The 15,555-nt window shown below is 45.9% G+C and overlaps 1 protein-coding gene across 1 annotated transcript; it reads right to left on the bottom strand.

The window, feature by feature from the left end:
• Nucleotides 1–1,509: 1,509 nt before the first annotated feature.
• On the bottom strand, nucleotides 1,510–13,154 carry LOC104511754 (MKL/myocardin-like protein 2; the record flags this gene model as incomplete). The annotated part of the gene is made up of 4 exons (XM_010154489.1): nucleotides 1,510–1,671; nucleotides 3,921–3,996; nucleotides 8,550–8,605; nucleotides 13,043–13,154. Coding segments are annotated over 4 exons (406 nt in total), but the record flags the coding sequence as incomplete, so codon positions are not given.
• Between the last annotated feature and the right edge of the window lie 2,401 nt (nucleotides 13,155–15,555).

The following is a 15,555-nucleotide window of genomic DNA, read 5'->3' on the forward strand; positions in this document are numbered from 1 at the left end:
GGAGGTGATTAGAGGAACACGTCAGCTGAACTTTCCACTCTATAAACAGTTGAGATTCCAAGGTTAAAGTAAAATGAATTTAAACCCGGTCATCTTTCTGGTATTGCAAAAACAAAAAGCTTAACGTTCAGAAGTGCCAGTGCTCATCTCTGCTCTGTGTTCAGCCCTTCACCCCAAACCATGAGCACCACAAGACACTTCTGAATCTGAAAATCAGCCTGAGGATCCTTCAGCCTGGGACATTCTTCAGCAGAAACTTGGGGGCTGGGATTGTGTTCCTGGTGCAGGTGTACCAACTCCTTTTCTTGGTATCCAACAGTACAAAGTAACTTCATGTTTGACTCTCATGTGGTATATTTCACCCTAAATGGGATCAAACTGGCCTACAGGACACATTTTTTACCCAGTGCTGTGACAGAAGGGCATTGTGAAAGGGAGAAATTTAAAACTGAGGAAATCGTTTTCAGCCAGACTTTTTCAACAATTTTTTACCGTAAATCTCTGTTTACCACAAGCTCCTGACAAGGCAGCTGGAAAGAAACTGCTCAGACTTGAAACACACTTGCCCAGCCTCCAAGCCTCAGCTCCAGTGGATAAAGTCATGTTCAAACTGCCTCGAATGTTTATAAAGGGGGGATTATTTTACACTTTTTTTTTTCCCACTCTTCTCTCCTTTGATAAGTGGCTGGGAAGATTTCACTTGAACTCTTCTTAAAAATTCCTCTTCAGGCAGAGTCCTGGAACATTTCATCTTCAAAGGCAAGAGCTGTGAAACACTGAAAATGGAGCAGTACAAGAACCAGCCTGGAAAAGCCAGTGTCCAAATCAGAGAATCATAGAATGATTTGGGTTGGAAGGGACCTTAAAGCCCATCCAGTTCCAACCCCCCTGCCATGGGCAGGGACACCTTCCACTAGACCACGTGGGCCTTGAACACTTCGAGGGATGGGTCATCTACAACTTCTCTGGGCAACCTTTCTCTCTGGGCAATGACTTCCCTTTCCCAGCCATGCAGCATCCTACTCTGTTGGGCCTTGCATGCCACTAGCGTCACTGGAAGAAAAACAGAGCCTGTCATCTACTGGGATGTAAAACTTGTCAGGGCACAAGTGGGAGAATCCAGGCTAGCCTCACAACCACATGTGTGCATCCCAGACCCCTTCCCATGTGAGGGAGGAAGGAATGTCCTGTCCCCAGCAGTATCCTTCATACACCAAAAACCTTGGGGAAGGAAGGTGTTTAAGACAGAAGGTTCTTTCTGACGAGACATGGCTGAACAACTGAGCATGTTTCCATGGTCATTGCTCTAAAAGCAGTCTTTTCATAGGCCTGGATATGAAAGCAGAGGCTGTGCTGCTTACCATGAAAATGATAAAATTTAAGCAATAAATGCAGTTCTTAACTCCAGGTAGGGCACTTCATGCAGTTGCTGTGGTACATTGTTGTAACCTTTCCAGCCCCTGCCCCGTGCCGTGCACACAACACAACATGCATGTTCACTTCCACTACCTTTTATGGCCGCTTTCACAGCTGAGTCAACAGCAATAATGTTTTTCTCCACCAGCTCCAAAGGACCCGGCCTGAGAGCAATCTTTTCATTCAGATCATCTGCCAGTCGTGCTCTTTTCAGCTTCGTTTGAGTAGACTGAATGGACCCCTCTGCAGCTGAGTCTGAAAGGCCAAATGCAAGGCATCAATTCAGCCTCCGGGACATTTTAAGCACAGTGCTTGGTGAGAATGTGCTCCCCCTTCTGCACAGACTTTTCAGGGCTGCAGCCACAACCCAAGCGTGGCTCAGTTGCATGGCAGGATCTGCTCTGAGGCTGGGAGGCAGGATGCTGGATTAGATAGGGTTGATGGGGTCTGGGACATGGATCCTCCACTGAGCTTTATGTCCAGCCTCTCCATTCCCAAGCAGGTGCCTCTGTGCCTAGGTTTGCAAGCCTGCAGCTGGAGCATCCAGGAATGACCTGCAATAGAAACTTCTTTAATGAACTGTGACTAATATGAGGGCTATAGTGGACTCAAGCTCCTGCCTGGCAGAAGCCCATTGGCCCTTGTGTTCCCTACTTCTAGGGAACAGCTGGAGAAAAGAACCATTAACAGTGTTTGATAACTGGATCTTCCAGCCTTACAGTGGAAGATCTAAAGCTGAGTCTTTGGGAGTAGACATTTGGAAGTTGCATGACTACAGCACTCTAGGTCTTCTAGGGAATAACAGGCAAGTGGAGAGGAGTATAACAAAGAGATCTAGATCTGGAACTTACAGCCCTCTCTAACTAAGCTGAGAAGTTCCCAATTATTGAGTGGTGATAGAAGAGTGGCCAATTATAATAAAAAGTGGTGATTTCCCTAACTAAGGTCATCTGGCTCCTCTGGTGGCACAGGTTTGAGTAGTGAAGGAACGGGATCCTAAACTGGACCATGTCCATATTGTCAGACGTGTAAAGTAAGAATGGCTAAGCCTAGGTTATGCTACCTTCACAGACTGGACACTTTCCTAGAAGAGGTGCTGTAGGCAACACATGCTACAGGGTTTGAGATCAGAGAAAAATGTTCTGCAGGAGGTCAGGAGAGCTGGCCTAGGGTCATTGTTGGCCTCAGACTATATAGGGCAGTAAAGACACCTGAGGTTTTTCAGGCAAACAGTAACATAAGGTGTTCCTGGGAGGTATTTAGATGATAGAAATTATCTTAGCTGGCTAAATTCTCTCATCTCTAGATCCTGTTATGAGCAGAAAGGACATGTAAGTCCAATACACCAGGGCACACCTCCATGAAATGCAGAGTATGATGGGCAGAGGTGTGAGCAGGGCTCTGGCTGAGACAATGTTGGGCAACACAGCCAGCTTGTTCAGGGCACAGTCAGGCAGTGTCTGCTCCACCTCTCCTCCAGCAGTATCTTGCTGGCCCTGTTCATGCCCAGTGACTGCAGATGCATCCACATCTGGTTTACAGCCCCTGGGCTCCAACTCCAGTCTGTATTGCTTCTATTATTTAACCTAAGGGAATGCCACTTTTCACCTGCTAAACAGGCAATAGTGCTGGCTCATTTTAGGGATGGAGACCCAAGGGAAAAGCAAGGTAGCAAAACTGATTTATCATCGCCCCCTAGCACAGCCCTCCTCTGTGCCAGCAGAAAAAAATATGGACTTCATCCATGCTGGGAGCAGACACCAGTATTTACAGTTGCTACAGAGGGATCTGATTCTTCCAGGGGATTGACAGAACTCAAGGAGAGAGGCTGCACATCCCCCCTGTCTCTAAGGAACACATTATCTCTGGAGATAACGAAGGACACCATAGTATTTTGCTGTCTGTGATGTGATGCAGCAGGGACATGCCAGCTGTGTATCTGGGAGGACGCATCAGGATGGGAGAGGGAAGAGCTACTGTGGCTCACCCTTTTCATATAGCTGTGCTTGGGTCATTGACTGAATTGCCATGAATTGTCACATAATTAAGGTCCAGAATTAAGGCAAAACACAACATGTCCAGCTTTGGGAGGGCGTTGCAACCACCTGCTAGTGGGATTTCAGTGCCCTGGACAACAAATGCCCCCTGGTATGTTTGTCATGAGGATCAGACCCCATCACTTCTACCTAGAAGAGTCCTCCCTCACAGCTGTTCTCTACTCTCTGGGCTCTAGAGCATCTTATACTGATCCCTATCATATCTCGTCTGGATTAGATGGCCTTGGGTCTCCTTCTGTCAGGGAATAAATGTGTGCCCTGCCTCCTGAAGACCAAGACTGGACTGAAATCCATACATGTGTCCCATTTGAATCTGCCTCTCATAAGCAGCTGGGGAAAAGTTAGTTGTGATAAGAGTCCCAAGAGGAACATAAATTGGGCAGGAGAGATGTGAGTCACAAAGCAGGAGACACAAGGAGATTGTGAGAGAAGCTTGGGCAGTCTTACCTTGTAAAATGTGCATATTGACCAGGTCTGATCGCTCAGGCCTGCTTCTGATCTTGTGCTTGAGGTAATCTTCAGTCTGCAGAAGACAAATGCAGAAAGTGTTACCTGGCTAGAGCTGCTATAAGTTACAGACAGTGCCTGTCCCTGTGCCATCCCATGGTTCTTTTGCATTTATTACAGGCTGGGTTGAGTCAGTTCCTAAATGGCTTTTTTTTTTTTTTTTTTTAAACTCAGACACTGGCTGGTTCTAGGGCAGAAGTTCTTCAGAAAGGAAATAATGTGCATGAGCTACTGACTCTTCACTATTCCCACTTCAAAGCTGTATTCTTTCCAATTTCCCTTGGGCTTCTGATGCCTGAAGTATTACAAGAGCTTATGGGAAAGATGAGACCTGGGAGTAGTGGATCTCTTCCTAACTTAATATACTGTGTTGCCTTTGAGAACTGCACCAAGGCAGATCCAGCGGATACTGTTAGCACTTCTGTGGGAAGCCTGGCACTCCGGGGTGAGATATAAGGCTGAGCAAGTCATACCCAGACTCTCTACCCAGGTCAGCCACGAAGCTTAACCTTCCTGCAGTCCTGCAGCTCCTATGCTCTGTGGTTCCTCACCCCAATTATGATGTGGGGTTAGAAAAATCTATTTTGCAGATCACTGCAGCTGAACTTGTGTTGAACATGGTCTTGGAGTCTTGTGCCAACTTCCTGATGGCTTTAGGAACAGAAAGGCATGCAGAGGTACAATAACACCTTCCATTATGGCCAAGAAAGTCAGTGTTAAGCACAGTTGACCTCAAGAATACAAATATAAACTTATCCCCTGGTGAAGAAAAGCTAGAGCATGGTTTGGACAAATTATTAGCTCTTTGCTAAATAAAGATACAAGAAGAAATAGTGCAAAAAAAAAGTACATAATTCAAAGAGGTTAAACTCTAAAGGATAAATATAAAAGAACAGCACAAGCAGCTGGAGCAAAACTGGAAAACCCACAGTACAAAGTGTACAGGATTATGAGAAAAAGATTTCATAAGTACTTTTGTAGCCAGGACAAGGCAATGGAAAGTTCTGTCTGTGTTCCATAAATAAGAAATAATTGTGGATGCTGCTGAGATGGCTAGAGGATTTAGTGCCTTCTTAAACCATCTTCACTAAAAAGGTAAATGGCCATTTATTGATCAGATGACTAAGACAAGAACCTTCAACAACAAAAGAGAAGAAGCTCCAGTTATCAGTTTGGAGAATACTCAGATGAGTTAAATGTTCCCAAACAATTAGAGACACATGAGGTTAGAGTAATAGCACCTATCTGTGGGTTTCCCAGAAACTGGGCAAGGGAGATCAGAATTTCTTGCTTTAAAAGAGATGGAGAGAAAAAAGCAGGATATTATAAACCAGTCAGGAAGATACTGGACTGAGTAATCAAACAATCTATATAAATGGATTTTGAAGATAGCGAGGAGTTGAGTAACCGCAAGGATGGATTCATCAAGAACAACCCACATCACACCAATCTAATTTCCTTCTATGGAGAGATGACGGATTTCTGTTACAGGAATAAACAATGAATGTTACGTAGCTTGACTTTAAGCATATTTTGACATTATCTCACATGTCTTTCTCATATGCAATCCAGAGAAATTTGGTCTGGATAAGACTAACATATAAAAGCAACATAGATGTAGGTCACTGGAGGAATTAAGAATAGCTCATAGTCTAAACAGAAGAATGTATCAAATCACGTTACACAGCAATTTTTTCTACTAGTCAATATATTCATTAATGTCTTGGATGACAGAAGACATTACTCCTTAACTCTGAATCAGTTAAGGTGAACAGATTACAATGCAACATGATTTGAAGTAACTAAAGAAATGATCTGAAATACATTTTATATAATTTAAAGAAGGACATTTGGAAAGGACTGCATTCAGGTCACAGCCACAGCTAAGCCAGCTGATTAAGCACGGGGGTGGATGAAGACTCAATCCACCAGAGATGCTTCTGTAGTGGTCAATGGACAGTGGCCTTAGGCAGAAATTACTGCAAAAATAGAGAAAAAAATGTAAAAGGGTCTGGAGAAACTAGTGATCAGCCGCTGATCCACATCTCCAAACCATCAGGCAGCTTTCTAGGAGACACAAGGAAGAATGTCAGATGGACCCTAGAAAAAGCAAGGCCCCATTCTGTGTCCTGCATCTGAAAAGGTCCATGGCAAGGGTCTGGAGGACAGCTACAGAACTGATTACTGATCCAGAAATGAGATCAGTTAGGAGAGGCTGAGGGGAAGGGAGACTGGTCATTCTAGAGCTGAGATGGCTATAGTGAAACAGGTTGCAAAATACTTTTAAAAAATGTAACAAGAAAAGAGATAAACAGTTCTGCATGTAGTAGAAAAAGTAATGGGTTTAAACTGCAACAGAAAAGCTTGGGCTGGGAATCGGGACATTTGCCAGCTGCACAGATTAGAGAGCACTGGAGCAGGTTGCTGGGGAGTGGGATATCTGTTGGTGGTCACACATCTGTCAGGAGTGACCCAATGGGGCTGGTCTGCTCTGGGCAGAGACACAATAGCTGTGCCCTGCAGTCCCTCTCTGCCACACTTGCTGGGCTGTTGGGAGTAAGTGCTAAAGCCCTGCTGAGCCAGGGTGCCTCAAGAAAGTCAGGCTGCTCTCCGTCCTCCAATCCAGCAATCTATTATAGGACACTGACTTCAAAGTCTGCTGCACTGGCCTGATGCCAGCCTCTAACATAGCCAGTAACATGTTTAAACAAATAATAGACATTTCATTTACTGAAGTCTTTATAATTTGTTACCCTTCCTCCCACATTTTCCCCCCAGCTTATTTTCACCAGTACAATCCTCTGTTTGGACCTTGTGTAGGTTTGCCTGGTTCCTGTGCCAGGTCAGAGCAAGCTGGTGTTTGAACGTGAGTGCAATTAAATTCACCTAATGCATTGTCAGCTAACCCTCAGGTCCTGACTTGGACTAAGCTTGAATTGCTATCCTACAGATGTGATGTGCTTCACGTTGAACCCAACATTCACGTGTTATAGCTTAACTTCCTGCTGTGATTTCAGTCCCTTTTGATCTTTGCTGTTTATAAGCTGCATTTGTGTCACTGGGGTGCAAATGGTGGAAAAAGACCTTAGATGTGAGGTTTCTTTGGCATTAGCTGAAGCAGAAGAGCTTTCAAAACACATGAAACCAGTTATTGTTATCTGCCTTCTTTTGAAGAACATTGTTTTGAAGGATTATCAGCTAAACAACAAATGCTATTGAGTAATTATCCAGAAACAGCCACTGCTCCTGCCCTGTCACAGCTCTAAAGAGGGCATCCTTGCAAAGGAGTATATGTTTGTTATGGGCTGTGCTCATTAGTGTCTTCGTTAGCATGCTCTAAAATTGCATGCAGTTTTGGATAGACTATTCCATCCTTCCCTTTTTCACAGGCAACTAGCCAGTGAAAGCCTTTGAAGAGAAAGACAGAAACAAAAATGTATACTTAAACTGTAAAATATATGACACTTCAAGGGTACTTTGGATTGCTTGAAATTTTGTAAGCATACTAATTTTTCAGTGTCGTATTATGTTTCTTCTGCTAGCTGTTTATTACCACAGGAGACATGGGGCAAATGATTTGGAGGGTGTTTAAGTTCAGACGAGCAATTCTCTGCATTTCATAAACATTCTTCCTTGCAAAGGTCCTTTTCCACATTACTGAAAGAACATTTTGCAGATTAATGGAACAAACTCTTTGGTTCAGGCAAAACCTGCACGACTGATTGTTCCCTTTTCCATGGACATCCCTCAAGCTTGGTCAAAGCTGGGTGGTGGGTGCTTGGAAAACCAGTGTGATTTCCCAAAAAGTGACTGCTTCACAGAGTTTTGATGTGTTCTGGAAATGGCTACTTATCTCTGCCTTCAGCAATGTTTAGGGAAGCCTGAGTGCAATTAGATAATGGGGCTGGTGGGAGCTTGGCCCACTTAGCCCCTTGGGCCTTGTGTGCTGTAATGGCCAAGCTGCACTGCCAAGCTAAAAGCCAGTGTCTGTTCTGATAACAAGTGTGAGTTCCCTGGGGACTCACTCCAGGTGACAAATGGCATCTGCATTCTTTCTACACACTTGCTAAATTGTTAGACTCCATTGGTCTTAGACTTTGTTGGTCTTCTTTGCTGCTGACCCTGCTCTAACCCTGCTGACCTGAGCAGAAGTGGAGTCCAGCCAGCACAGTGAGGAGCAGGTGGTGGACATGTCCCAAAGAGGAAAACAGCACTTTAGCTGGTTGGACATCTACTGGAAGGAGTGCCAATGCCATGCTGAACCATGCCCTGGTCACAGCCTTTTGTAAAACCCAGGGGCTGTTGTGAAACCCCATAGCTCAGGGCAGAGATGGCCCCTCTACCCTTTTAAACCTTCCCTGCTTGGAGTAGGGTACTTCAGAGCATTTGTGAACCCTGGCTTGGCCCCATCATGTCTGCGAGGGTGGAGGCCCTGACCATCATCCTTGGCCACAGGGCCTGGATGGAGGATGCCAGAGGAGGGGGCAGTGGTGGAAGGTCCTTTCAAACCCCATGATGCATGCAAAGCGAGCCCATGTGTTCCCTCACTGGGATGGCTGCAGGAGTTACCTTGGCTCGCTCCAGACTTTTTCGCTGTTCATGGAATGCGGATGGGCTTTTCAGTGCTGCAACAGGAAAGAAAGAGGAGCAGTCAGCACAGGCGTGGAAGCAAGCAGCCACCAGGACATTCAGCAACAGCATTTTAATGAGTGCTATAAAAATAGCAATGCAAACTAGCCATTCTCCTTATTGTACTGACTAAAAATAACTCAGGAAAGCTCTGGGAAATCCCATGCTCTCAGCTAGTACATGGCAAGAAGCAGGGGGCATGAAGAGCAGGGGGAGTGCACAAGGAACGTGGGCAGAGAGAGGGCGCAGGCTTTGAAATGCAGTGCTCCACGGGACACGTCAGAGAGCAGATGCAGCTTTTCCCTGGAGTGCTTCCTGCAGGTCATGGAAGGTTTTGCAGGCCCAGAAGATAGTACTGGGAAGAGTAACAACCTGATAGAGGACCTCACCTGCAAGTAAAACCTGCAGGTGACTGAGGCCAGTAGGAAAACTGAAAAAACTTGCCTCACATCTTGGGGCCATGTAGGCACAGCATCCAGCAAGGGTATTTTGAGGCAAGACCCCAGAGCTGTGGTCCTTTGTCCTTCCATCACCACTCCATCTCCTTTAGGTTCTCTCTCACTGGACATTTGTTCTGTCCAGAAGCATCTGTGTGACATGGGTCCCCCCTGAGCAGCTGCCCATCCAGGTGCCAGATAGCAGATCATGTTCTCATCATCTCCTGACACCAATAAAGATTATCCCAGAGGGTGTCCCAAAGGAAAGCAAATAATCTCTGGCTCTTGGACCAATGAACACCAGTCCCATGGAGCTGTCTGTACCGGAGTCGTGGAGGACCTTGCATATATCCTTTTTTACACTGGTTCAATAGAAATTGGACCTGAATTTTCATGGTGAAGGGGTTAATATTTCTCAGATCCTGCATAAAAATATTTTATGGCTGTATAAGCAAGTGAAATTAACTGTTCCTGTTGGGATGGGGAAGTGGAAGGTGTCCTAACCCACAAAGCCAGTCTGCTATAATTCTTTGTTTGGCAACAGGAATTCTCTTTCCACCTTCTGAATGAGATCCAATAAGGACAGAAATTATTTTCACAGAGGACATGGTATCCTCCATCAGTTTAGAGGAGGATGAAGAGAAGACTGGGGACAGTCAGGAAATGTTTGGGAGCACTCTGAATTGGCTTTTGTAGTCAACATCCAGGGCAACCCCCCTGACCTACAGTGAATCACAGTAAAACACAGAAGGCACATTCCAAAACATTTGGAAAGCAGACATACAGACAAGCTAGTGCTACTGTTCCATGCTCCAGTGAGCAGCCATGAGAACCTGTGGCAGCTGGTTTGATCAGAAGCAAAGTAAAATGGTGCACAAGAACATGAAGTTAGCAAGAGAGAGATGACTATTACAGCACTGCTCACTGTGACATACTGTCACTAGGAGTGTGCTATGGGCATTGACCAAATGCTGTGACAGTCAACAGGAAAATGCTGCAGAATTTAGTTTACCAAGACTTTGGGAGGAATAATGTAGATGCTGAAGCTTTTATTAGTCTGTGAAACAAATGAAGACATCGCTAGCACTGGCTATTCAGACAACTTGTCAGGGAATGACATGTCAGCTTGAAATAGCCGAGGGCCTCAATGCAACAGGTTAGAGCTACTGTGCTTGGTGTTGATAATCTTGGGACTATTACCTCTAAAGTTTGAGTTAGAGGATGAGGTGATGGCTGTGTACAGCAAGAGGGTCTTTATTTCAAGTGCAGCTATTTCTGTAGCCCATCACAATATGGGGAACCTTGCCTTGAGGAATCCTTGATAGTGCAAGCTGCCTTCCCCTCCTTTTGGGTATATGAGCAGGATCTGTCTGGAGTCCTGTGCTGGTTTTGGCTGGGATAGAGTTAATTTTCTTCCTAACAACTAGTCTGGGGCTATGCTTTGGATTTGTTCTGAAAAAAGTGTGGATAACACAGGGATATACTTGTTGAACAGTGTTTACACAGAGCCAAGGCCTTTTCTGTCTCTCACTCCATCCCACCAGCAAGTGGGATGGGGATGCACAAGAAGCTGGGAGGCCACACAGCCAGGACAGCTGACCCCAACTGACCCAAGGGATATTCCATACCATATGATGTCATGTTCAGCCCATAAAGCTGGAGGAAGAAGAATAAAGCAGGGGACATTTGGAGTTAATGGTGTTTGTCTTCTCAAGTCACTGTTACTCATGATGGACCCTTGCCTTCCTCGGAACCTGGGATAAAGTGCATGCTCCAAACCTGCTACCAAACTTGACTCTCACCATGGAGACCAGAAATGCCCATCCTTTCTCTTTCTAGAAGGGCTATTATCAGGCACTGTGAGTTACAGCCACATGGCTTCATTTCTCACCCTCCTGCAATGCATGTGAAATGAGATCCTGTTCCAGCACACCTTGTAGACCCCACCTCACCTGCTGGTCCTCAAGCCTACCAGGCAAATACAGTTAAACAAAGGGTTGTTTTTCATAAGGAAGGCCTGCACACACCCAAGCCATAGGGAAGGTGGCTGGGGCTCCCATATATTAAATACTCACGTCTGGCACTTTCTCTGGAGGTCAAATTCAGCAGTTAAATTCTGCACTTTTTTTTTTTTTATATTGGCAAAACTGCCTTTTCTTCTATTATTTTCAGTGAGTGAACTGTGTTCAAGATTCCCAAAATTGCCTTCTTGAACAGAAACCAGACTGCAAAATGTCAGCCTAGAAGTTGGGTGTGCAAGGAAGCTGTAAGTAACAGGAAAATACCTTTCAGTTGCCATCAAATAAATTTGGCCTAATACATGGTCTGCAATGTGTAAGTCTTTGAATATTAGGTGCCACCTGTAAAAGCGCAGCCCCATGCACTGGGCCCAGCAGGGCAGCATCAGGTACACAAACCTCTCAGTTGGCTCTACATGTGCAGTGAGGTCCTGTACCTTCTCTGACTGTGCCCACTTTTACAGAGTGGATTTGGCAGTTCAGGAGATTTTAGACATATTTGTGGACACTGACAGTATTGCCAGTGCTTGCCATGCTATAACAAATATCATAATATTTTGCTTAAAGTTCCAGCTCCTGGTGACCTATAATTAAGATGCTTGCCCTTCATGGAAGTCAGCATAAAATCTGAATGTTTGAAAGAAATAGAAAAAAATTGAAAAGAACCTGCATTTGTCAGTCTTAAAACCATGTGATCATTTTGACAGTCATGATTTTTGTCATCCTGTTCAAAGTTTCTTAATGCTTGATGCTGACAATATTATACTGAGGCAGTGTGTGTTCTTTGCTGCCTTGACACAATCCTTTAGGAAGGCAGCTGAATGGAAAGGGCATAGGGACGGTCAGGGTGCAGCAAGCAGAGCTATAGTCATGTTCTTAGTGAGCTGTTGTTCTGTTTAGACAAGAGCTGCATCACAGTCTTCAAAGTTAGCCAGAAGAGACAAAAGTGATACAGCCTTTAGAAATTTGTGATCTTAGCTGTGAACCCAAGAGGCCCTTGAAAAGACAGAAAGGATAGTCCTCTACTTGGATCTCAGATAATCACAGGTTCATGCACATGGAGCCTGAGCTAGGTGAGGATGGAGTTACCCATCAAGCAGGGCTGAGCTTCCAACATAATTTCTCCAGTAGTGCTACAGGTTTCATGATGCATCTGTGGGTGCAGAAGGGGATCATTTTCATTCACTTATTTTTGGGGTCTAGAAACTAGCTTTCTGATGCTGAATGATTACACCGTAACACTGACCTGGATCTTGCCCAGGTTGAATGCCAGGTTAGTAAGTATGAATGTGGTCAGAAAGGGGAAAACAAAGGCATCGTTTGCCAGTTTGCAGCAGGCAGGCCCAGGTGGGATTTCACTGGCCTCAAGTGTACAGTGACAGTTCTGACCTGTGTGGTCCTGGCTGGGCACAGTTGCACAGGTCTGGATCTGTCTCACTTGCCCAGGGGCTGGCTGTCTCTCTGCACTGGGACCAAGGCCGTTACCCACTGCTTTCTTCTGTCACAGCCTCCTGGAATGGGCCTTCTCTACCTCTTCCTTCTTCTGTGGGTCTGATCCTGCCACAGAAGTTCTTGGCTTTTGCAGGACAACATGAGATTCTCTGCCCTTGCCTATGTGAAGAGCTTCATGAGTATGCTGCTTGGAGCTGGGTACGCTTGTCCTGTTACAGTGTCCTCTGAGACAGGGAGCTATGAAGCTGAATTTTCGGATGGTGTAAGCTAAGCATCTCTCCTGACTTCAGTTTCAGCAGTGACATTATAATCTGTGTGGCAAATGCTGGGCATTGTTGTACAGCACCAGGGACCATAGTATGGTCATAGACAGGTCAGGAAGCAAAGTCCCCCCTGGTAGCAATCTGCTCAGAGCTGAGTGGGTCTGAGCAGGTAGCTGATGCCACACAGTGACCCAGCAGTTCCCAAGATAAACACAGCCCCTCTGAGCCAGGATTGAGTGAAAAATGCAGAAGGAGGTACTCACGTGGCATGATGCCTTGGTCTGCCAGCTGCTCACGGGTCCTTCTCTGCTGAAGCCGTAGCTGTAAAACTGTGTGAGAGAGTGTCAGGAAAAGATGCAGGATTTTACTAAGGTACTAACACATCTACCAGGTCCGATATGTTGGTCGGTCTGGCACAGAGCTCTGGTACTGATCCCTGCTGCTGGACCAGCCTTAGTACAGCAGAGTGTTCCAAGCCAAGGAGGAGCTGGTATCCCCAACCCAGTCCTCACTTGTGCAAGGAGATGAGCAGGGCAGGGCTGCTTCTGGTGCAGGCGGTACCCTAGCACCTGGGACAGACTGATCCCTGCCTGGTACCCTGAATAGCAGCCTTAGGTAACCATGGCCTCAGCTCAGCTGTGTACTCTGAAGCTGGGAGGTTCTCCCTCCCTCCAGAACAGTGGGTTGAGTAGAGCTTTCCAACTCCATTACCTTCCTGAGGGCCTGGCAGCCCATTTCCAGCCCTGCAAGGCTTCGCAGTGGATGCAGATATGCTTACTCTACTGAGGGGGATGTAGATAATGTGGTGAGATTAGTGCCATCTCTGTACGAACCCACTGGTCCAAGGACCTGCGATCTCCAGTATACTTTCCTTTTGGAATCAATGCACTGCCAGATGGGAAAGAATCAATGACAAGGGTCACTAAATGACTTGGTGTCATGGCTGCTACAGAGAATCAATTAGGCATCTAGCAAAGACACACCTCTCAATATTTACAGTATACAACGACAGCACACCTGCAGCCTGCCTCATGAAAGTCTAAAGAATGCCGGGTGGCCCAGGACTGCACAAGTTAGTTCAACCCATCACCCTGCCTGTACTTTGAGTTAGTAAAATATTCTACACCTTTGTTTTTACAAATTCGTCTTCACAAGATAGACACTTTTATCACAAGGTAAAACATAAAACTCACTTCCATATTTTCCTTCTGGAAACTCAGTACAGCTTGCCAAAAGGACATATATCTTTCAGTGGTCACAATATAACTGCATGCCTATCCCCTGCCTACCAGCACAGCCCCAGACTGCATCCCCTTAGCTGCCCTAAGAGAGCTGGTATTGGTAGGGGAAGAAAGGGAAGAAGAGCTTTTTTGTCCTCAGGAACAGCCTGTTGAGCTCTGCCAACAGCTTATGTCTACAATATGGCTTCCCTGAGATGTGGGATGGAACTGAATAATAATCCCTTCCAGAGGAGATTCCAAAGCACAGGGCTCCCTGAGATGCCATTCCTTGTGACTTTTCCATGTCTTCTGTGCAAACCATGGCTCACAATCAGAGCAAATGTTTAGTGAACGCCTCATGAGGGACAATGATCTCCTGCCAAATTCCAACACTTCTTAGGACACCAAAGATAGATTCTTACTGTCAGGGAAAAATGTAGTCTTCATAGGATAGATTCATAGAATGGTTTGGATTGGAAGGGATCATCTAGTTTAACCCCTCCTGCCATGGGCAGGGACACCCTCCACTAGATCAGGTTGCTCAAAGTCTCATCCAGCCTGGCCTCAAACACTTCCAGGGATGGGTCATCCACAACCTCTCTGGGCAACCTGTTCCATTTCCTCACCACTGTCTCCAGGAATAATTTTTTCCTGATATCTAATCTAAACCTCCCCACTTTCAATTTAAACCCATTACCCCTTGTCCTGTCACTACAGGCCCTTGTAAAAAGTCCCCCCCTCAGCTTCCTTGTAGGCCCCCTTCAAGTACTGGAAGGCTGCAATAAGGTCTCCACAGGGCCTTCTCTTCTCCAGACTGAACAAGCCCAACTCTCTCAGACTGTCCTCATAGCAGAAGTGCTCCAGCCCTCTGATCATCTTTGTGGCCTCCTCTGGACTCGCTCCAACCAGTTTATATCCTTCTGATGTTGAGGGCTCCACAGCTGGATGCAGACCTGCAGATGGGGTCTCATGAGAGCAGAGTAGAGGGGTACCTGGTAAAGTCTGCATGCATGCTGTTCTCCTTATGCCAGAGTGAAGGTGGCTGTTAGAAGTCACTGGCTGCCAGGGAAGTCTGTAACTCCATTGCCCCACAGCACCACTCCTAGGCAGTGCTGGTTCTGCCCATGGACACCGATTTAGACCCTTACACTCTAGATATCTACACTGGACCCAGTTATCTCCATCCCCTTTGCAGGAGTCAGCCCCTCAGGAGGCCTCAAAACCATGTTAGGCAGTCCATGCTTTAGGAAGGCCTGTCTTTCCCCCTTGACTACAGAGGCAGTTTAATGGTAACCAGCTAGTGGTAGGTATCTTACACAGAGTGAGGTGGACCTCAATTTCTCTGTGTAGAACTTTCTCTGGGTAGAACCTTCTCTGTGACTGGTCACAATATCGAAGAACAATGCAGAGCTTTGCATCTTCCCTGAGGAAGAGATGTATCTCCATGGAACAGGTGAGCTAAGGGTTGTTGGAGACTGTCAAAGAATGAAGTTTTGTAGCTCATCCAGGAATGCTTCTCTACTCTCCTGGTCCCGGTCCATTGTTCCTTGCATTAT

Source organism: Eurypyga helias, unplaced genomic scaffold (genome assembly GCF_000690775.1).
Source record: "Eurypyga helias isolate BGI_N326 unplaced genomic scaffold, ASM69077v1 scaffold20066, whole genome shotgun sequence".
Taxonomy (NCBI): Eukaryota; Metazoa; Chordata; class Aves; order Eurypygiformes; family Eurypygidae; genus Eurypyga; species Eurypyga helias.